This window comes from Oncorhynchus nerka, linkage group LG6, assembly GCF_034236695.1.
Source record: "Oncorhynchus nerka isolate Pitt River linkage group LG6, Oner_Uvic_2.0, whole genome shotgun sequence".
NCBI lineage: Eukaryota > Metazoa > Chordata > Actinopteri > Salmoniformes > Salmonidae > Oncorhynchus > Oncorhynchus nerka.
Window position 1 is genome coordinate 87616079 of NC_088401.1, and position 21218 is coordinate 87637296.

At 55.8% G+C, this 21218-nt stretch overlaps 1 protein-coding gene across 1 annotated transcript in view; it reads right to left on the reverse strand.

The window, feature by feature from the left end:
• The window catches only part of LOC115122782 (catenin alpha-1-like), a 271073-nt gene that overhangs the window by 91626 nt on the left and 158229 nt on the right, over window positions 1–21218 (reverse strand). Inside the window, 3 exon segments of the mRNA XM_065019987.1 lie at window positions 4154–4305; window positions 8354–8554; window positions 9226–9382. Of these exon segments, the coding sequence (XP_064876059.1) occupies window positions 4154–4305; window positions 8354–8554; window positions 9226–9382 (510 nt within the window).

Genomic DNA, 21218 nt, shown 5'->3' on the forward strand with positions numbered 1-21218 from the left:
ACCAGCTACAGAGGAACAAATGCCCCTGTGCTACCAGCTACAGAGGAACAAATCCCCCTGTGCTACCAGCTACAGAGGAACAAATGCCCCGGTGCTACCAGCTACAGAGGAGCAAATGCCCCGGTGCTACCAGCTACAGAGGAGCAAATGCCCCGGTGCTACCAGCTACAGTGGAACAAATGCCCCGGTGCTACCAGCTACAGAGGAACAAATGCCCCGGTGCTGCCAGCTACAGAGGAACAAACGCCCCGGTGCTACCAGCTACAGAGGAACAAATGCCCCGGTGCTACCAGCTACAGAGGAACAAATGCCCTGGTGCTACCAGCTACAGAGGAACAAATGCCCCGGTGCTACCAGCTACAGAGGAACAAATGCCCCGGTGCTACCAGCTACAGAGGAACAAATGCCCCGGTGCTACCAGCTACAGAGGAACATCTTCTTCCTCTCCTGTAATGGGAAACTGCAAACGCTAAATGACGTGTAATGACTGTCTGTGCATTTTGAGAGGGAAAAATGAAGCTAGGATGAAAATGATGGGGAGTAAATCAGTCCAACACCTGCCCCTGGAATCCCGAGAGGAGAGGGTGGAGAGAGATATAGATTTGTAGTGAAGAACACTGCAGACAACAGCCTGCACGGTGGCATCCTGTGCCTGAGTGGCTCAGTTGATGAGCAGGTGGCATTAGCAAAGGTCAAGAGTTCAATTCCCTCAGCGTTCACAAACAACCCACTAAAGTGTCTTCAACTCAGTGTAGTGTGAAGATGAGTCACACGGCCGGAAACAAAAACAATCGGAGTGAGCGCAAGAGAGAGCGTCGATTCACATAGACTGGCGTATGCCAATTTAATTGTCATGAGGATCCATGATAAAACAGTTGTATAAAGTAAGTAGCTCGTCTCATATTCTCTCTTGAAAACGGGAAGTTTGTGTAGCTTCCCAGCCGTAGCCTTCCCAGCCGTAGCCTTCCCAGCCGTAGCCTGCCTGGGCCATATGCCCGTGATGAAAATCAACACAAGTAGGCTGCAACCGTTGTCAAATATGTAGCCTATTTGACTGATAAAAACCAAGTTGTAAATGACATCTTTAGTACACTTAGCAAAGGGAAGCTCATAATTCCTCTAATTACGTTTCTAATGACCCACTCAACTCATCTGGTTATTTTGCCAGTTTTCGCTCCGTGTAGAAGCAGAAGCCCGCGGGCCAGACATTTCACTCATTCACTCCTGTGCATTCTAATTCCAGCGTGAACAAGCCTGTAGAAATGTTTTCCATTTAATATGGTCTTTAACTCTTGAGTAAAAGCTTCTGCTAAATTGCATACTTCTAAAATGGATTGTAGTAATCCATCCACCAACCCTTTACTGTCCTCGACCCACCCAACCACTCACCGTGGAATATCAAGGTCTGACCTCGACCCACCCAACCACTCACCGTGGAATATCAAGGTCTGACCTCGACCCACCCAACCACTCACCGTGGAATATCAAGGTCTGACCTCGACCCACCCAACCACTCACCGTGGAATATCAAGGTCTGACATCGACCCACCCAACCACTCACCGTGGAATATCAAGGTCTGACCTCGACCGACCCAACCACTCACCGTGGAATATCAAGGTCTCACCTCGACCCACCCAACCACTCACCATGGAATATCAAGGTCTGTCCTCGACCCACCCAACCACTCACCGTGGAATATCAAGGTCTCACCTCGACCCACCCAACCACTCACCGTGGAATATCAAGGTCTGTCCTCGACCCACCCAACCACTCACCGTGGAATATCAAGGTCTGACCTCGACCCACCCAACCACTCACCGTGGAATATCAAGGTCTCACCTCGACCCACCCAACCACTCACCGTGGAATATCAAGGTCTGACCTCGACCCACCCAACCACTCACCGTGGAATATCAAGGTCTGACCTCGACCCACCCAACCACTCACCGTGGAATATCAAGGTCTCACCTCGACCGACCCAACCACTCACCGTGGAATATCAAGGTCTCACCTCGACCCAACCAACCACTCACCGTGGAATATCAAGGTCTGACCTCGACCCACCCAACCACTCACTGTGGAATATCAAGGTCTCACCTCGACCGACCCAACCACTCACCGTGGAATATCAAGGTCTCACCTCGACCCACCCAACCACTCACCGTGGAATATCAAGGTCTCACCTCGACCGACCCAACCACTCACCGTGGAATATCAAGGTCTCACCTCACCGACCCAACCACTCACCGTGGAATATCAAGGTCTGACCTCGACCCACCCAACCACTCACCGTGGAATATCAAGGTCTGACCTCGACCCACCCAACCACTCACTGTGGAATATCAAGGTCTGACCTCGACCCACCCAACCACTCACCGTGGAATATCAAGGTCTCACCTCGACCGACCCAACCACTCTCAGTGGAATATCAAGGTCTGACCTCGACCGACCCAACCACTCACTGTGGAATATCAAGGTCTCTATTCGACCCAACCAACCACTCTCAGTGGAATATCAAGGCCTCACCTCGACCGACCCTCCCACCTAACCCTGACTGACCCTACCTACTGTAAATGTCTAGGTAACCCTGACTGACCCTACCTACTGTAAATGTCTAGGTAACCCTGACTGACCCTACCTACTGTAAATGTCTAGGCAACCCTGACTGACCCTACCTACTGTAAATGTCCAGGTAACCCTGACTGACCATACCTACTGTAAATGTCTAGGTAACCCTGACTGACCCTAACTACTGTAAATGTCTAGGTAACCCTGACTGACCCTACCTACTGTAAATGTCTAGGTAACCCTGACTGACCCTACCTACTGTAAATGTCCAGGTAACCCTGACTGATCCTACCTACTGCAAATGTCTAGGTAACCCTGACTGCTCTTCTCTCTCCTACTGCAAATGTCTAGGTAACCCTGACTGCTCTTCTCTCTCCTACTGCAAATGTCTAGGTAACCCTGACGGCTCTTCTCTCTCCTACTGCAAATGTCTAGGTAACCCTGACTGCTCTTCTCTCTCCTACTCTAAATGTCTAGGTAACCCTGACGGCTCTTCTCTCTCCTACTCTAAATGTCTAGGTAACCCTGACTGCTCTTCTCTCTCCTACTCTAAATGTCTAGGTAACCCTGACTGCTCTTCTCTCTCCTACTCTAAATGTCTAGGTAACCCTGACTGCTCTTCTCTCTCCTTCTGCCTACAGTAACGCCTCTGAGCCCATCAGTCACTGCAATGTCCCTCTTCCTCCCACTCTACCAGTCCAGAGACGTCTCGGACCCAGAGGGTGGTCAAGAGGGGGCCTGACGTCCTGTCAGACACCCCAGGGAGGGTGGGAGGGAGGGAGAGAGAGAGAGAGAGGGAGAGAGGGAGGGAGGGAGGGAGAGAGGGAGGGACCCCAGGGAGGGGGTGGGAGGGAGGGAGAGAGAGAGGGAGAGAGGGGACATCAGGGAGGGGACCCCAGGGAGGGGGTTGGAGGGAGGGAGAGAGAGGGACATCAGGGAGGGGACCCCAGGGAGGGGGTGGGAGGGAGGGAGAGAGAGAGGGAGAGAGGGGACAGACAGGTTGGATCTGCCTAGGAGTAGTTTAGTGCATTAAAAAAAAAAAGGTTTAAATGTGCCAAAAAAATCTAAATATGTTCCTGATCTGAAATCTCTCAGATAGAACAACTCAGAACGAGCTTCCTTTAGTTTCTGTTGGGGACCATGTGTTGTGTATGAATCTGTTATTCAATGTATTTCTACGGGTTAATAGCAGTAAGGCCAAAACCCCCCCCCCCATCAAATAAATGTATTAATAGCATCAGCTATTTGAGATCACGTACAGGCTCGCTCGCATGGACAGGCTCATGATCATTACACAGGTGCACCTTGTACGGAGGACAATAAAAAGGCCACTTTTAACGTTGCACACAACACAATGACACAGACGTCTCAAGTTTCTGAGATTGTAATTGGTTGACTGCAGGAAACGTCCACCAGAGAATTCAATGTTCATTTCTCTACCATAAGCCATTTAAGTGAAGGAGAAACAAAACATTGCACGGTGTCATTAGTGTGTCGACTCACATGAGTACGACAACAGGATGATTAGGGCTCATTGAATAGCGCACTACGTAGTTGTCTGGCGTTGTGGCGTTGTCTACTCACCCGGATCATCAGCACGGCCTTGCGGATGTCACGGACTCCATCGTAGACCAGACGGGAGGCATCGATGAACTCGTTCTCGTCCACGGGGAGTGTGGGGTTGGCACTCAGAGCCTCGACCGCTGCCTCCACCTGCTCTGTGAACCTGGGCATGACTGGTGGAGGTGGCAGAAAGTGGCAGAAAGGAGGCTAATCAAATGTCTAATACTGTATCTACTGAACCCAGCAGAACGACTGGTCTCATTGTGTAATGCTGTATCTACTGAACCCAGCAGAACGACTGGTCTCAATGTGTAATGCTGTATCTACTGAACCCTCTCAATGTGTAATGCTGTATCTACTGAACCCAGCAGAACGACTGGTCTCAATGTGTAATGCTGTATCTACTGAACCCAGCAGAACGACTGGTCTCAATGTGTAATGCTGTATCTACTGAACCCTCTCAATGTGTAATGCTGTATCTACTGAACCCAGCAGAACGACAGGTCTCAATGTATCTCAAAACGATACTGGTCACCAACAGGCTACTCAGCCAAACAGATGAGGTGCTACTCAGTCACACACACACACACAAACACAGAGTCACACACAGAGTCAAGTCACACAGAGTCAAGTCACACAGAGTCCATGGAAATGTGCGGGATTACATCGGCTCTTTATATCCAACCAATAACCAGGGACATAACTGCACTGCTAGAAACCCTTTCCACAGAGAGGAAGAGAGGGGTGAGGAGAGACCAGGAGACCAGAGAGGGCAGGAGAGGGTGAGTAGAGGGCAGGAGAGGGTGAGTAGAGGGCAGGAGAGGAGAGGGCAGGAGAGGAGAGGGCAGGAGAGGAGAGGGCAGGAGAGGAGAGGGCAGGAGAGGAGAGGGCAGGAGAGGAGAGGGCAGGAGACCAGAGAGGGCAGGAGACCAGAGAGGGCAGGAGACCAGAGAGGGCAGGAGACCAGAGACCAGAGAGGGCAGGAGAGGGTGAGTAGAGGGCAGGAGAGGGTGAGTAGAGACCAGGAGACCAGAGAGGGCAGGAGAGGGTGAGTATAGGGCAGGAGAGGGTGAGTAGAGGGTGAGTAGAGACCAGGAGACCAGAGAGGGCAGGAGAGGGTGAGTAGAGGGCAGGAGAGGGTGAGTAGAGGGCAGGAGAGGGTGAGTAGAGGGTGAGTAGAGACCAGGAGACCAGAGAGGGCAGGAGAGGGTGAGTAGAGGGCAGGAGAGGGTGAGTAGAGGGCAGGAGAGGGGGTGAGTAGAGGGCAGGAGAGGGTGAGTAGAGGGCAGGAGAGGGTGAGTAGAGGGCAGGAGAGGGTGAGTAGAGGGCAGGAGAGGGTGAGTAGAGTGCAGGAGAGGGTGAGTAGAGTGCAGGAGAGGGTGAGTAGAGTGCAGGAGAGGGTGAGTAGAGTGCAGGAGAGGGGTGAGGAAAGAGCGGGAGAGAAGAGAGCGGGAGAGGGAGGAGAGCGGGAGAGGAGGAGAGAGGAGAGAGGAGAGGAGGAGAGAGGAGAGAGCGGGGAGAGGAGAGAGAGAGCGGGAGAGGAGAGAGCGGGAGAGGGAGAGAGCGGGGAGAGGAGGAGAGGAGAGAGCGGGAGAGAGAGAGAGGAGAGGAGAGAGAGCGGGAGAGGAGGAGAGAGAGGGAGAGAGAGCGGGAGAGGAGAGAGGAGAGGAGAGAGCGGGAGAGGGAGAGAGGAGAGCGGGAGAGGAGGAGAGAGGAGAGGAGAGAGCGGGAGAGGAGAGAGAGGAGAGGAGAGCGGGGAGAGGTGAGAGAGCGGGAGAGGAGAGAGGGAGAGGAGGAGAGAGGAGAGAGAGAGGAGGAGAGGAGAGAGGGAGAGGAGAGAGCGGGGAGAGGAGAGAGCGGGAGAGGAGAGAGGAGAGAGGAGAGAGGAGAGAGCGGGAGAGGAGAGAGCGGGAGAGGAGAGAGCGGGAGAGGAGAGAGCGGGAGAGGAGAGAGCGGGAGAGGAGAAGAGGGAGAGAGAGAGAGAGGAGAGAGGAGAGAGGAAGGAGAGGAGAGAGGAGAGAGCGGGAGAGGAGAGAGGAGAGGAGAGGAGAGGAGAGAGGAGAGAGGAGAGGGAGAGAGGAGGAGAGGGAGAGGGGAGAGAGGGAGAGGAGAGAGAGCGGGAGAGGAGAGAGGAGAGAGCGGGAGAGGAGAGAGGAGAGGAGAGAGCGAGAGAGGAGAGAGCGAGGGAGAGGAGAGAGCGGAGAGAGGAGGAGGGAGAGAGAGAGAGGGAGAGGAGAGAGCGGAGAGGAGAGAGCGGGAGAGGAGAGAGCGGGAGAGGAGAGAGGAGAGGAGAAGCGAGGAGGAGGGAGAGGAGTGAGGAGGGAGAGCGGGGAGAGAAGAGCGGGAGAGGAGAGAGCGGGAAGGAGAGAGCGGAGAGGAGAGAGCGGTGAGAGGAGAGAGCGGTGAGAGGAGAAGCGGTGAAGAGAAAGCGGGAGAGGAGAGAGCGGTGAGGAGAGAGCGGGAGAGGAGAGAGCGGGAGAGGAAAGCGGGGAGAGGAGAGAGCGGTGAGAGAGAGCGAGGAGGAGAAGCGTGAGAGAGGAGAGGTGAAGGAGAGAAGCGAGGGAAGCGAGAGGAGAAAGCGGGAGAGGAAAAGCGGGAGAGGAGAGAGCGGAGGAGGAGAGAAGCGGGAGAAGAGCGGGAGAGAGGGAGAGAAGAGAGAAGGAGAGAGCGGGAGAAGAGAGAGCGGGAGAAGGAGAGAGCGGGAGAAGCGAGAGAGGAGAAAGCGGAGAGGAGAGAGCGGAGAGAGAAGGGAGAGAGCGAGAGGAGAGAAGGAGAGAGCGGGAGAGGCGAGAGAAGAGCGGGAGAAGGAGAGAGCGGAGAGGAGAAGCGGGAGAGGAGAGAGCAGAGAGAGAAGGCGCAGGAGGAGAGGAGAGAGCGGGAGAGGAGAAAGAGCGGGAGAGGAGAGAGCGAGAGAGGAGGAGCGGGAGAGGAGAAGAGCGGGAGAGGAGAGAGCGGGAGAGGAGAGAGCGAGAAGAGGAGAGGGGAGAAGGAGAGAAGCGGGGGAGAAAGGAGAAGAGGAGAGAGCGGGGAGAGGAGAGGGAGAAGGAGAAAGCGGGAGAAGGAGAGAAAGCGGGGAGAAGGAGAAAGGAGAAGGAAGAAATTATTATTTTATATTATTATATTCGGGAGAAAGAGAGAAAGCGGGAGAAGAGAAAGCGGTTTTAGGAAGGAGAAAGCGGGGAGAAGGAGAGAGCGGGAGAGAGAGAGCGGAGAGGAGAGAGAAGAAGAGCGGAGGAAGAGCGGGAGAGGAGAGAGAGCGGAGAGAGAGAGCGGGAGAGGAGAGAGCGGAGAAAGAAAGCGGGAGAGAGAGAGCGGGAGAAGGAGAAGAGCGTGGAGAGGAGAGAGCGGGAAGGAGAGAAGCGGGAGAGAGAAGGAGAGGCGAGGAAAGGAGAAGCGGGAAGGAGAGAGCGGGAGAGGAGAAGCGGGAGAGGAGAGAGCGGAGAGAGAGAGGAGAAAGCGGGAGAGGAGAGAGCGGGAGGAGCGGAGAGCGGGAGAGGAGAGAGCGGGAGAGGAGAGAGCGGGAGAGGAGAGAGCGGGAGAGGAGAGAGCGGGAGAGGAGAGCGGGAGAGGAGAGAGCGGAGAGGAGAGAGCGGGAGGAGAGAGAGCGGGAGAAAATAGGAGGAAGGAAGAGCGGAGAGGAGAGAGCGGAGGAGAGAGCGAGAGGAGAGAGGAGAGGAGAGAAGCGGGAGAGAGAGAGCGGAGAGAGAGAGCGGGAGAGAGAGAGCGGGAGAGGAGAAGGCGGGAGAGGAGAGAGCGGGAGAGGAGAGAGCGGTGAGAGAGAGAGCGGTGAGAGAGAGCGGTGAGGAGAGAGCGGTGAGGAGAGAGCGGTGAGGAGAGAGCGGTGAGAGAGCGGTGAGGAGAGAGCGGTGAGGAGAGAGCGGGTGAGGAGAGAGCCGTGAGGAGAGAGCCGTGAGAGAGAGCCGTGGGAGAGAGCCGTGAGGGAGAGCCGTGAGGAGAGAGCCGTGAGGAGAGAGCCGTGAGGAGAGAGCGGTGAGGAGAGAGCGGTGAGGAGAGAGCCGTGAGGAGAGAGCGGTGAGGAGAGAGCGGTGAGGCGAGAGCGGTGAGGCGAGAGCGGTGAGGCGAGAGCGGTGAGGAGAGAGCGGTGAGGAGAGAGCGGGAGAGGAGAGAGCGGGAGGGGGAACGGTCGAGGGGGTGTGGGAGCGGGACAGGGGGAGAGGAGGTAGGGAGAGTACCACCGGTAGAGACAGAGAGAGATGTTACCTGTGTTGGTGAGTAGCTTGGTGGCCTCCAGAACCTTCTCTGTATAGACTCCAGGTTCATAGTTGTCCATCTCACACGTGACCACATGGACCACTCTGGCGGCGCGGCCACGGATGGCGCCGGCCGTGCGGTCCAACCCGTCCACATCCTTCTCCTGCAGCGCTATCACACACTTGTTCACGTCCTCCAGAATGTGGTTCTCTGGACAGGAAGAATCACCCAGTGTTTATTCATAGAGGGACGATTAGAGACACATGGCTTGACAGAAAGTGGGTCCTGAATCTCAACTCCTACAGAACAAACAGCAGGAGAAGGATCACAACGTGTCATGGGGTAAACTAAACCCCCGATCAGTTGTCATGGGGTAAACTAAACCCCCGATCAGTTGTCATGGGGTAAACTAAACCCCCGATCAGTTGTCATGGGGTAAACTAAACCCCCGATCAGTTGTCATGGGGTAAACTAAACCCCCGATCAGTTGTCATGGGGTAAACTAAACCCCCGATCAGTTGTCATGGGGTAAACTAAACCCCCGATCAGTTGTCATGGGGTAAACTAAACCCCCGATCAGTTGTCATGGGGTAAACTAAACCCCCGATCAGTTGTCATGGGGTAAACTAAACCCCCGATCATTTTGAAGGACAGTCTTCCAGACGGGCTGTTTTCTCCCTCTTCATGTCAGATTTGGTTTGAAGTATATTTTTTGATATTACAAAACTACCTTTGACCACATATAATATTACAAAACTACCTTTGACCATATATAATATTACAAAACTCACACACACAAGAGAATATTCTCAAAGTGAATATGTATTGGCATGCAAATGAGATGAGCCCTGAAAAGAAAGCTCCGCCCCCTTCCTACTTACCAGACACACAGAGGAAGTCGTCGATGCTGGTGATGTCATCAACGGCGTCAGTGAGAACGCGGACCTGTTTCTCCCAGGACTCTTTGAAGAGGTCCATGTTGTCCTGGGCAACCTTACTGTTGGGCTTGGCAGCTAGAGCCAGCGCTGCGTTAATCACCTGTTACAGAGCATTCACACCAATTACTACAGCAGGTACATTAGTAACATGACACTTCCTTATCCATCAGACCAACACAGAGAGAGAGAGAGAGAGAGAGAGAGAGAGAGAGAGAGACCAACACAGAGAGAGAGAGAGAGAGAGAGACCAACACAGAGAGAGAGAGAGAGAGAGAGAGACCAACACAGAGAGAGAGAGAGACCAACACAGAGAGAGAGAGAGACCAACACAGAGACCAACAGAGAGAGAGAGACCAACAGAGAGAGAGACCAACAGAGAGAGAGAGAGACCAACAGAGAGAGAGAGAGACCAACACAGAGAGAGAGAGAGAGAGACCAACACAGAGAGAGAGAGAGACCAACACAGAGAGAGAGAGAGAGACCAACACAGAGAGAGAGAGAGAGACCAACACAGAGAGAGAGAGAGAGACCAACACAGAGAGAGAGAGAGAGAGAGAGAGAGACCAACACAGAGAGAGAGAGAGAGACCAAACACAGAGAGAGAGAGAGAGAGACCAACACAGAGAGAGAGAGAGAGACCAACACAGAGAGAGAGAGAGAGACCAACACAGAGAGAGAGAGACCAACACAGAGAGAGAGAGAGAGAGAGAGAGAGAGAGAGAGAGAGAGAGAGAGAGAGAGACCAACACAGAGAGAGAGAGAGACCAACACAGAGAGAGAGAGACCAACACAGAGAGAGAGAGACCAACACAGAGAGAGAGAGAGAGACCAACACAGAGAGAGAGAGAGACCAACACAGAGAGAGAGAGAGACCAACACAGAGAGAGAGAGACCAACACAGAGAGAGAGAGAGACCAACACAGAGAGAGAAAGAGAGAGAGAGAGAGAGAGAGAGAGACCAACACAGAGAGAGAGAGAGAGACCAACACAGAGAGAGAGAGAGAGAGAGAGAGACCAACACAGAGAGAGAGAGAGAGAGAGAGAGACCAACACAGAGAGAGAGAGAGAGACCAACAGAGAGAGAGAGACCAACACAGAGAGAGAGAGACCAACACAGAGAGAGAGAGAGAGAGAGACCAACACAGAGAGAGAGAGAGAGAGAGAGAGAGAGAGAGAGAGAGAGAGAGAGAGAGGTAGAGAGGTAGAGAGAGAGAGGTAGAGAGAGAGGTAGAGAGGTAGAGAGAGAGGTAGAGACCAACACACCACCCACTGTGTTTGAGAGGGTTTACCCCCCACCCACTGTGTTTTGGCAGGGTTTACCCCCACCCACTGTGTTCTGGGCAGGGTTTACCCCCCACCCACTGTGTTTTGGCAGGGTTTACCCCCACCCACTGTGTTTTGGCAGGGTTTACCCCCCACCCACTGTGTTCACTGTGTTTTGGCAGGGTTTACCCCCACCCACTGTGTTCTGGCAGGGTTTACCCCCCACCCACTGTGTTCTGGGCAGGGTTTACCCCCCACCCACTGTGTTTTGGCAGGGTTTACCCCCCACCCACTGTGTCCACTGTGTTTTGGCAGGGTTTACCCCCCACCCACTGTGTTCTGGCAGGGTTTACCCCCACCCAAAGTGTTCTGGCAGGGTTTACCCCCCACCCACTGTGTTCTGGGCAGGGTTTACCCCCCACCCACTGTGTTCTGGCAGGTTTACCCCCCACCCACTGTGTTTTGGCAGGGTTTACCCCCACCCACTGTGTTTTGGCAGGGTTTACCCCCACCCACTGTGTTTTGGCAGGGTTTACCCCCACCCACTGTGTTTGGCAGGGTTTACCCCCCCCACTGTGTTTTGTGTTTTGGCAGGGTTTACCCTCCACCCACTGTGTTCTGGCAGGGCTTACCCCCACCCACTGTGTCCACTGTGTTTTGGCAGGGCTTTACCCCCACCCACTGTGTTCTGGCAGGGTTTACCCCCCCCACCCACTGTGTTCTGGCAGGGTTTACCCCCCACCCACTGTGTTTTGGCAGGGTTTACCCCCCCCCACTGTGTTTTGGCAGGGTTTACCCCCCACCCACTGTGTTTTGGCAGGGTTTACCCCCCCCACCCACTGTGTTTTGGCAGGGCTTTACCCCTCACCCACTGTGTTTGGCAGGGTTTACCCCCCCCACTGTGTTTTGGCAGGGTTTACCCCCCACCCACTGTGTTTTGGCAGGGTTTACCCCCCACCCACTGTGTTTTGGCAGGGTTTACCCCCCACCCACTGTGTTTTGGCAGGGTTTACCCCCCACCCACTGTGTTTTGGCAGGGTTTACCCCCCACCCACTGTGTTTTGGCAGGGTTTACCCCCCACCCACTGTGTTTGGCAGGGCCACCCCCCCACTGTGTTTTGGCAGGGTTTACCCCCACCCACTGTGTTTTGGCAGGGTTTACCCCCACCCACTGTGTTTTGGCAGGGTTTACCCCCCACCCACTGTGTTTTGAGCAGGGCTTTACCCCCCCCACTGTGTTTTGGCAGGGTTTACCCCCACCCACTGTGTTTTGGCAGGGTTTACCCCCCACTGTGTTTTGGCAGGGTTTACCCCCCCCACCCACTGTGTTTTGGCTGGGTTTACCCCCCACCCACTGTGTTCTGGGCAGGGTTTACCCCCCCACCCACTGTGTTTTGGCAGGGTTTACCCCCCACCCACTGTGTTTTGGCAGGGTTTACCCCCCACCCACTGTGTTTTGGCAGGGTTTTACCCCCCCCCCCACCCACTGTGTTTTGGCAGGGTTTACCCCCACCCACTGTGTTTTGGCAGGGTTTACCCCCACCCACTGTGTTCTGGCAGGGTTTACCCCCACCCACTGTGTTTGGCAGGGTTTACCCCCACCCACTGTGTTTGGCAGGGTTTACCCCCACCCACTGTGTTTGGCAGGGTTTACCCCCCACCCACTGTGTTTTGGCAGGGTTTACCCCCCACCCACTGTGTTTTGGCAGGGTTTACCCCCCACCCACTGTGTTTTGGCAGGGTTTACCCCCCACCCACTGTGTTTTGGCAGGGTTTACCCCCACCCACTGTGTTTTGGCAGGGTTTACCCCCACCCACTGTGTTCTGGCAGGGTTTTACCCCCACCCACTGTGTTTTGGCAGGGTTTACCCCACCCACTGTGTTTTGGCAGGGTTTACCCCCACCCACTGTGTCCACTGTGTTTGGCAGGGTTTACCCCCCACCCACTGTGTTCTGGCAGGGTTTACCCCCCACCCACTGTGTTTTGGCAGGTTTTTACTGTGTTTTGGCAGGGTTTACCCCCACCCACTGTGTTTTGGCAGGGTTTACCCCCCACCCACTGTGTTTTGGCAGGGTTTACCCCCCACCCACTGTGTTCACTGTGTTTTGGCAGGGTTTACCCCCACCCACTGTGTTTCTGGCAGGGTTACCCCCACCCACTGTGTTTTGGCTGGTTTACCCCCACCCACTGTGTTTTGGCAGGGTTTACCCCCACCCACTGTGTTCTGGCAGGTTTTACCCCCCCCCACTGTGTTTTGGCAGGGTTTACCCCCACCCACTGTGTTTTGGCAGGGTTTACCCCCCACCCACTGTGTCCACTGTGTTTTGCAGGGTTTACTGTGTTCTGGGCAGGGCTTACCCCCACCCACTGTGTTTTGGCAGGGTTTACCCCCACCCACTGTGTTTTGGCAGGGTTTACCCCCACCCACTGTGTTTTGGCAGGGTTTACCCCCACCCACTGTGTTTTGGCAGGGTTTACCCCCCCCACTGTGTTTTGGCAGGGTTTACCCCCACCCACTGTGTTTTGGCAGGGTTTACCCCCCACCCACTGTGTTTTTGGCAGGGTTTACCCCCACCCACTGTGTTCTGGCAGGGTTTACCCCCCACCCACTGTGTTCTGGGCAGGGTTTACCCCCCACCCACTGTGTTCTGGCAGGGTTTACCCCCCCACTGTGTCCACTGTGTTTTTGGCAGGTTTACCCCCCACCCACTGTGTTCTGGCAGGGTTTACCCCCACCCAAAGTGTTCTGGCAGGGTTTACCCCCCACCCACTGTGTTCTGGCAGGGTTTACCCCCCACCCACTGTGTTCTGGCAGGGTTTACCCCCCACCCACTGTGTTTTGGCAGGGTTTACCCCCCACCCACTGTGTTTTGGCAGGGTTTACCCCCCACCCACTGTGTTCTGGCAGGGTTTACCCCCCACCCACTGTGTTCTGGCAGGGCTTACCCCACCACTGTGTCCACTGTGTTTTGGCAGGGTTTACCCCCCACCCACTGTGTCCACTGTGTTTTGGCAGGGTTTACCCCCACCCACTGTGTTCTGGCAGGGTTTGCCCCCCACCCACTGTGTCCACTGTGTTTTGGCAGGGTTTACCCCCACCCACTGTGTTCTGGCAGGGTTTACCCCACCCACTGTGTTCTGGGCAGGTTTTACCCCCACCCACTGTGTTTTGGCAGGGTTTACCCCCCACCCACTGTGTTTTGGCAGGGTTTACCCCCACTGTGTCCACTGTGTTTTGGCAGGGTTTACCCCCCACCCACTGTGTTTTGGCAGGGTTTACCCCCCACCCACTGTGTTCTGGCAGGGTTTACCCCCCACCACTGTGTTTGGCAGGGTTTACCCCCCACCCACTGTGTTTTGGCAGGGTTTACCCCCCACCCACTGTGTTTTGGCAGGGACCCCCCACCCACTGTGTTTTGGCACCCCCCCACCCACTGTGTTTTGGCAGTTTACCCCCCACCCACTGTGTTTTGGCAGGGTTTACCCCCCACCCACTGTGTTTTGGCAGGGTTTACCCCCACCCACTGTGTTTTGGCAGGTTTACCCCCACCCACTGTGTTTGGCAGGTTTTGTGTTTTGGCAGGGTTTACCCCCCCCACCCACTGTGTTCTGGCAGGGTTTACCCCCCACCCACTGTATTTTGGCAGGGTTTACCCCCACCCACTGTGTTTTGGCAGGGTTTACCCCCCACCACTGTGTCCACTGTTTTGGCTGGGTTTACCCCCCCACCCACTGTGTTCTGGGCAGGGTTTACCCCCACCCACTGTGTTCTGGCAGGTTTTACCCCCCACCCACTGTGTTTTGGCAGGGTTTACCCCCCACCCACTGTGTTTTGGCAGGGCTTACCCCCACCCACTGTGTCCACTGTGTTTTGGCAGGGTTTACCCCCCACCCACTGTGTTCTGGCAGGGGTTTACCCCCCACCCACTGTGTTTTGGCAGGGTTTACCCCACCCACTGTGTTTTGGCAGGGTTTACCCCCACCCACTGTGTTTTGGCAGGGTTTACCCCCACCCACTGTGTTTTGGCAGGGTTTACCCCCCCCACTGTGTTTTGGCAGGGTTTACCCCCCCACCCACTGTGTTTTGGCAGGGTTTACCCCACCCACTGTGTTCACTGTGTTTTGGCAGGGTTTACCCCCCACCCACTGTGTTCTGGGCAGGGTTTACCCCCCACCCACTGTGTTCTGGGCAGGGTTTACCCCCACCCACTGTGTTTTGGCAGGGTTTACCCCCCCACCCACTGTGTCCACTGTGTTTTTGCAGGGTTTACCCCACCCACTGTGTTCTGGCAGGGTTTACCCCACCCAAAGTGTTTTGGCAGGGCTTTACCCCCCCCACTGTGTTCTGGCAGGGTTTACCCCCCCACTGTGTTTTGGCAGGGTTTACCCCCCACCCACTGTGTTTTGGCAGGGTTTACCCCCACCCACTGTGTTTTGGCAGGGTTTACCCCACCCACTGTGTTCTGGCAGGGTTTTACCCCCACCCACTGTGTTCTGGCAGGGTTTACCCCCACCCACTGTGTCCACTGTTTTTGTAGGGTTTACCCCCACCCACTGTGTCACTGTGTTTTGGCAGGGTTTACCCCCCACCCACTGTGTTCTGGCAGGGTTTACCCCCACCCACTGTGTCCACTGTGTTTTGGCAGTTTACCCCCACCCACTGTGTTCTGGCAGGGCTTACCCCCCACCCACTGTTTCTGGCAGGTTTTACCCCCCCCACCCACTGTGTTTTGGCAGGGTTTACCCCCCACCCACTGTGTTTTGGCAGGGTTTACCCCACCCACTGTGTCCACTGTGTTTTGGCAGGGCTTACCCCACCCACTGTGTTTTGGCAGGGTTTACCCCCACCCACTGTGTTCACCCCCACCCACTGTGTTTTGGCAGGGTTTACCCCCCACCCACTGTGTTTTGGCAGGGTTTACCCCCACCCACTGTGTTTTGGCAGGGTTTACCCCCCACCCACTGTGTTTGGTTTACCCCCACCCACTGTGTTTTGGCAGGGTTTACCCCCACCCACTGTGTTTTGGCAGGGTTTACCTCCACCCACTGTGTTTTGGCAGGGCTTTACTCCCCCACTGTGTTTGGCAGGGTTTACCCCACCCACTTTGTTTTGGCAGGGTTTACCCCCACCCACTGTGTTCTGGCAGGGTTTACCCCCCACCCACTGTGTTTTGGCAGGGTTTACCCCCCCACTGTGTTTTGGCAGGGTTTACCCCCACTGTGTTTGGCAGGGCTTACCCCCCACTGTGTTTTGGCAGGGTTTACCCCCCACCCACTGTTTTGGCTGGGTTTACCCCCACCACTGTTCTGGGGCAGGGTTTACCCCCCACCCACTGTGTTTTGGCAGGTTTTACCCCCACCCACTGTGTTTTGGCAGGGTTTACCCCACCCACTGTGTTTGCCCCCCACCCACTGTGTCCACTGTGTTTTGGCAGGTTTACCCCCCCCACCCACTGTGTTTTGGCAGGTTTACCCCCCACCCACTGTGTTTTGGCAGGTTTACCCCCCACCACTGTGTTTTGGCAGGGTTTACCCCCCACCCACTGTGTTTTGGCAGGGTTACCCCCCACCCACTGTGTTTTGGGCAGGCTTTACCCCACCCACTGTGTTTTGGGGGTTTACCCCCCACCCACTGTGTTTTGGCAGGGTTTACCCCCCACCCACTGTGTTTGGCAGGGTTTACCCCCCACCCACTGTGTTTGGGGTTTACCCCCCACCCACTGTGTTTTGTAGTTTACCCCCCACCCACTGTGTTTGTTTGGCAGGGGTTTACCCCCCACCCACTGTGTTTGGCAGGGCAGTGTTTGTGAGTTTACCCCCCACTGTGTTTTGGCAGGTTTCACCCCCACCCACTGTGTTTTGGCAGGGTTTACCCCCACCCACTGTGTTTTGCAGGGTTTACCCCCCCCACTGTGTTTTGGGCAGGGCTTACTTTTGTTTTGCAGCAGGTTACCCCCACCCACTGTGTTTTGGCAGGCTTACCCCCCACCCACTGTTTTGGGCAGGGTTTACCCCACCCACTGTGTTTGGCAGGGTTTACCCCCACCCACTGTGTTCTGGCAGGGTTTACCCCCACCCACTGTGTTCTGGCAGGGTTTACCCCCACCCACTGTGTTTTGGCAGGTTTACCCCCCACCCACTGTGTTTTGGCAGGGTTTACCCCCACCCACTGTGTTCTGGCAGGGTTTACCCCCCACTGTGTTCTGGCAGGGTTTACCCCTCCCCACCCACTGTGTTTTGGCAGGGTTTACCCCCCACCCACTGTGTTTTGGCAGGGTTTACCCCCCACCACTGTGTTTTGGCAGGGTTTACCCCCCACCCACTGTGTTTTTTGGCAGGGTTTACCCCCCACCCACTGTGTTCTGGCAGGGTTACCCCCACCCACTGTGTTTGGCAGGGTTTACCCCCACCCTGTGTTCTGGCAGGGTTTACCCCCCCACCCACTGTGTCCACTGTGTTTGGCAGGGTTTACCCCCACCCACTGTGTTCTGGCACCCCCACCCACTTGTTTGGCAGGGTTTACCCCCCACCCACTGTGTTTTTGGCAGGGTTTACCCCCACCCACTGTGTCCACTGTGTTTGGCAGGGTTTACCCCCCCACCCACTGTGTTTGGCAGGGTTTACCCCCCACCCAAAGTGTTTTGTTTGCCCCCACCCACTGTGTTCTGGCAGGGTTTACCCCCCACCCACTGTGTTTTGGCAGGGTTTACCCCCCACCCACTGTGTTTTGGCAGGGTTTACCCCCCACCCACTGTGTTTGTGTTCTGGCAGGGTTTACCCCCCCCACCCACTGTGTTTTGGCAGGGTTTACCCCCACCCACTGTGTTTGGCAGGGTTTGCCCCCCACCCACTGTGTTTTGGCAGGGTTTACCCCCACCCACTGTGTTTTGGCAGGGTTTACCCCCCACCCACTGTGTTTTGGCAGGGTTTACCCCCCACCCACTGTGTTTTGGCAGGGTTTACCCCCCCACCACTGTGTTTGGCAGGGTTTACCCACCCACTGTGTTTTGGCAGGGTTTACCCCCCCCACTGTGTTTTGGCAGGGTTTACCCCCCACCCACTGTGTTTTGGCAGGGTTTACCCCCACCCACTGTGTTTGGCAGGGTTTACCCCCCACCCACTGTGTTTTGGCAGGGTTTACCCCCCACCCACTGTGTTTTGGCAGGGTTTACCCCCCCACCCACTGTGTTTTCTGGCAGGGTTTACCCCCCACCCACTGTGTTTTGGCAGGGTTTACCCCCCACCCACTGTGTTCTGGCAGGGTTTACCCCCCACCCACTGTGTTTTGGCAGGGTTTACCCCCCACCACTGTGTTTTGGCAGGGTTTACCCCCACCCACTGTGTTTTGGCCACCCACTGTGTTTGGGCAGGGTTTACCCCCCACCCACTGTGTTTTGGCAGGGTTTACCCCCCTGTGTTTTGGCACCCACTGTGTTTGGCAGGGTTTACCCCCCACCCACTGTGTTTTGGGTTTACCCCCCCCACTGTGCTGCAGGGTTTACCCCCCACCCACTGTGTTGTTTTGGCAGGGTTTACCCCCACCCACTGTGTTTTGGCAGGGTTTACCCCCACACTGTGTCCACTGTGTTTTGGCAGGGTTTACCCCCCCCACCCACTGTGTTTTTGGCAGGGTTTACCCCCACCCACTGTGTTCTGGCAGGGTTTACCCCCACCCACTGTGTTTTGGCAGGGGTTTACCCCCACCCACTGTGTTTTGGCAGGGTTTACCCCCCACCCACTGTGTTTTGGCAGGGTTTACCCCCCACCCACTGTGTTTTGGCAGGGTTTACCCCCCACCCACTGTGTTTTGGCAGGGTTTACCCCACCCACTGTGTTTTGGCCACTGTGTTTTGGCAGGGTTTACCCCCACCCACTGTGTTTTGGCAGGGTTTACCCCCACCCACTGTGTCCACTGTGTTTTGGCAGGGTTTACCCCCCACCCACTGTGTTCTGGCAGGGTTTACCCTCCACCCACTGTGTTCTGGCAGGTTTTACCCCCACCCACTGTGTCCACTGTGTTTTGGCAGGGTTTACCCCCCCACCCACTGTGTTCTGGCAGGGTTTACCCCCCACCCACTGTGTTCTGGCAGGTTTTACCCCCCACCCACTGTGTTTTGGCAGGGTTTACCCCCCACCCACTGTGTTTTGGCAGGGTTTACCCCCACCCACTGTGTCCACTGTGTTTTGGCAGGGTTTACCCCCCCCCCACCCACTGTGTTTTGGCAGGGTTTACCCTCACCCACTGTGTTCTGGCAGGGTTTACCCCCACCCACTGTGTTTTGGCAGGGTTTACCCCCCACCCACTGTGTTTTGGCAGGGTTTACCCCCCCCACTGTGTTTGGCAGGGTTTACCCCCCACCCACTGTTTTGGCAGGGTTTACCCCCACCCACTGTGTTTTGGCAGGGCTTTGCCCCCCCACTGTGTTTTGGCAGGGTTTACCCCCCCCACCCACTGTGTTCTGGCAGGGTTTACCCCCCCCACTGTGTTTTGTGTTTTGGCAGGGTTTACCCCCCCCCCACTGTGTTTTGGCAGGGTTTACCCCCACCCACTGTGTTCACTGTATTTTGGCAGGGTTTACCCCCCACCCACTGTGTTCACTGTATTTTGGCAGGGTTTACCCCCACCCACTGTGTTTTGGCAGGGTTTACCCCCCCACCCACTGTGTTTTGGCTGGGTTTACCCCCCCACCCACTGTGTTCTGGGCAGGGTTTACCCCCCACCCACTGTGTTCTGGCAGGTTTTACCCCCACCCACTGTGTTTTGGCAGGGTTTACCCCCCCCACCCACTGTGTTTTGGCAGGGTTTACCCCCCACCCACTGTGTCCACTGTGTTTTGGCAGGGTTTACCCCCCCCACCCACTGTGTTCTGGCAGGGTTTACCCCCCACCCACTGTGTTTTGGCAGGGTTTACCCCCCACCCACTGTGTTTTGGCAGGGTTTACCCCCACCCACTGTGTTTTGGCAGGGTTTACCCCCCACCCACTGTGTTTTGGCAGGGTTTACCCCCCCCACTGTGTTTTGGCAGGGTTTACCCCCACCCACTGTGTTTGGCAGGGTTTACCCCCACCCACTGTGTTTTGGCAGGGCTTACCCCCCACCCACTGTGTTTTGGCAGGGTTTACCCCCCACCCACTGTGTTTTGGCAGGGTTTACCCCCCCCACTGTGTTTTGGCAGGGTTTACCCCCCCCACTGTGTTTTGGCAGGGTTTACCCCCACTTTGTTTTGGCAAGGTTTACCCCCACCCACTGTGTTCTGGCAGGGTTTACCCCCACCCACTGTGTCCACTGTGTTTTGGCAGGGTTTACCCCCACCCACTGTGTTCTGGCAGGGTTTACCCCCACCCACTGTGTTTTGGCAGGGTTTACCCCCACCCACTGTGTTTTGGCAGGGTTTACCCCCCACCCACTGTGTTTGGCAGGGTTTACCCCCCACCCACTGTGTTCTGGCAGGGTTTACCTCCCCCACCCACTGTGTTTTGGCAGGGTTTACCCCCCACCCAAAGTGTTCTGGCAGGGTTTACCCCCACCCACTGTGTTCTGGCAGGGGTTTACCCCCACCCACTGTGTTCTGGCAGGGTTTACCCCCCACCCACTGTGTCCACTGTGTTTTGGCAGGGTTTACCCCCCCCCACCCACTGTGTTTTGGCAGGGTTTACCCCCCACCCACTGTGTTTTGGCAGGGTTTACCCCCACTGTGTTTTGGCAGGGTTTACCCCCCACTGTGTTTTGGCAGGGTTTACCCCCACTTTGTTTTGGCAGGGTTTACCCCCCACCCACTGTGTTCTGGCAGGGTTTACCCCCCCACTGTGATTTGGCAGGGTTTACCCCCCCCCCACTGTGTTTTGGCAGGGTTTACCCCCACCCACTGTGTTTTGGCAGGGTTTACCCCCACCCACTGTGTTTTGGCAGGGTTTACCCCCCACCCACTGTGTTTTGGCAGGGTTTAACCCCCCACCCACTGTGTTCTGGCAGGGTTTACCCCCACCCACTGTGTTTTGGCAGGGTTTACCCCCACCCACTGTGTTCTGGCAGGGTTTACCCCCCACCCACTGTGTTCTGGCAGGGTTTACCCCCCACCCACTGTGTTCTGGCAGGGTTTACCTCCCCACCCACTGTGTTTTGGCAGGGTTTACCCCCACCCACTGTGTTCTGGCAGGGTTTACCCCCACCCACTGTGTTCTGGCAGGGTTTACCCCCCACCCACTGTGTTTTGGCAGGGTTTACCCCCCACCCATTGTGTTTTGGCAGGGTTTACCCCCCACCCACTGTGTTTTGGCAGGGCTTACCCCCCACCCACTGTGTCCACTGTGTTTTGGCAGGGTTTACCCCCCACCCACTGTGTTCTGGCAGGGTTTACCCCCCACCCACTGTGTTTTGGCAGGGTTTACCCCCACCCACTGTGTTCTGGCAGGGTTTACCCCCACCCACTGTGTTCTGGCAACAGTATTCACTAATTGATGAATAGGAGAGATTCGCTGGGAAAAGGGTGAATGAGCAACAGCATGTTTTCTTGGGGAAATACATGTGGTGAGATTCAAGCTGAGGATGAATGGGAGTCATTAGGTGAGATTAAAGAGAAAGAGGGGAAGAGGCGGGAGTCAGAGAGACAGAGAGAGACAGAGAGAGACAGAGAGAGAGACAGAGAGAGAGAGAGAGACAGAGACGAGAGAG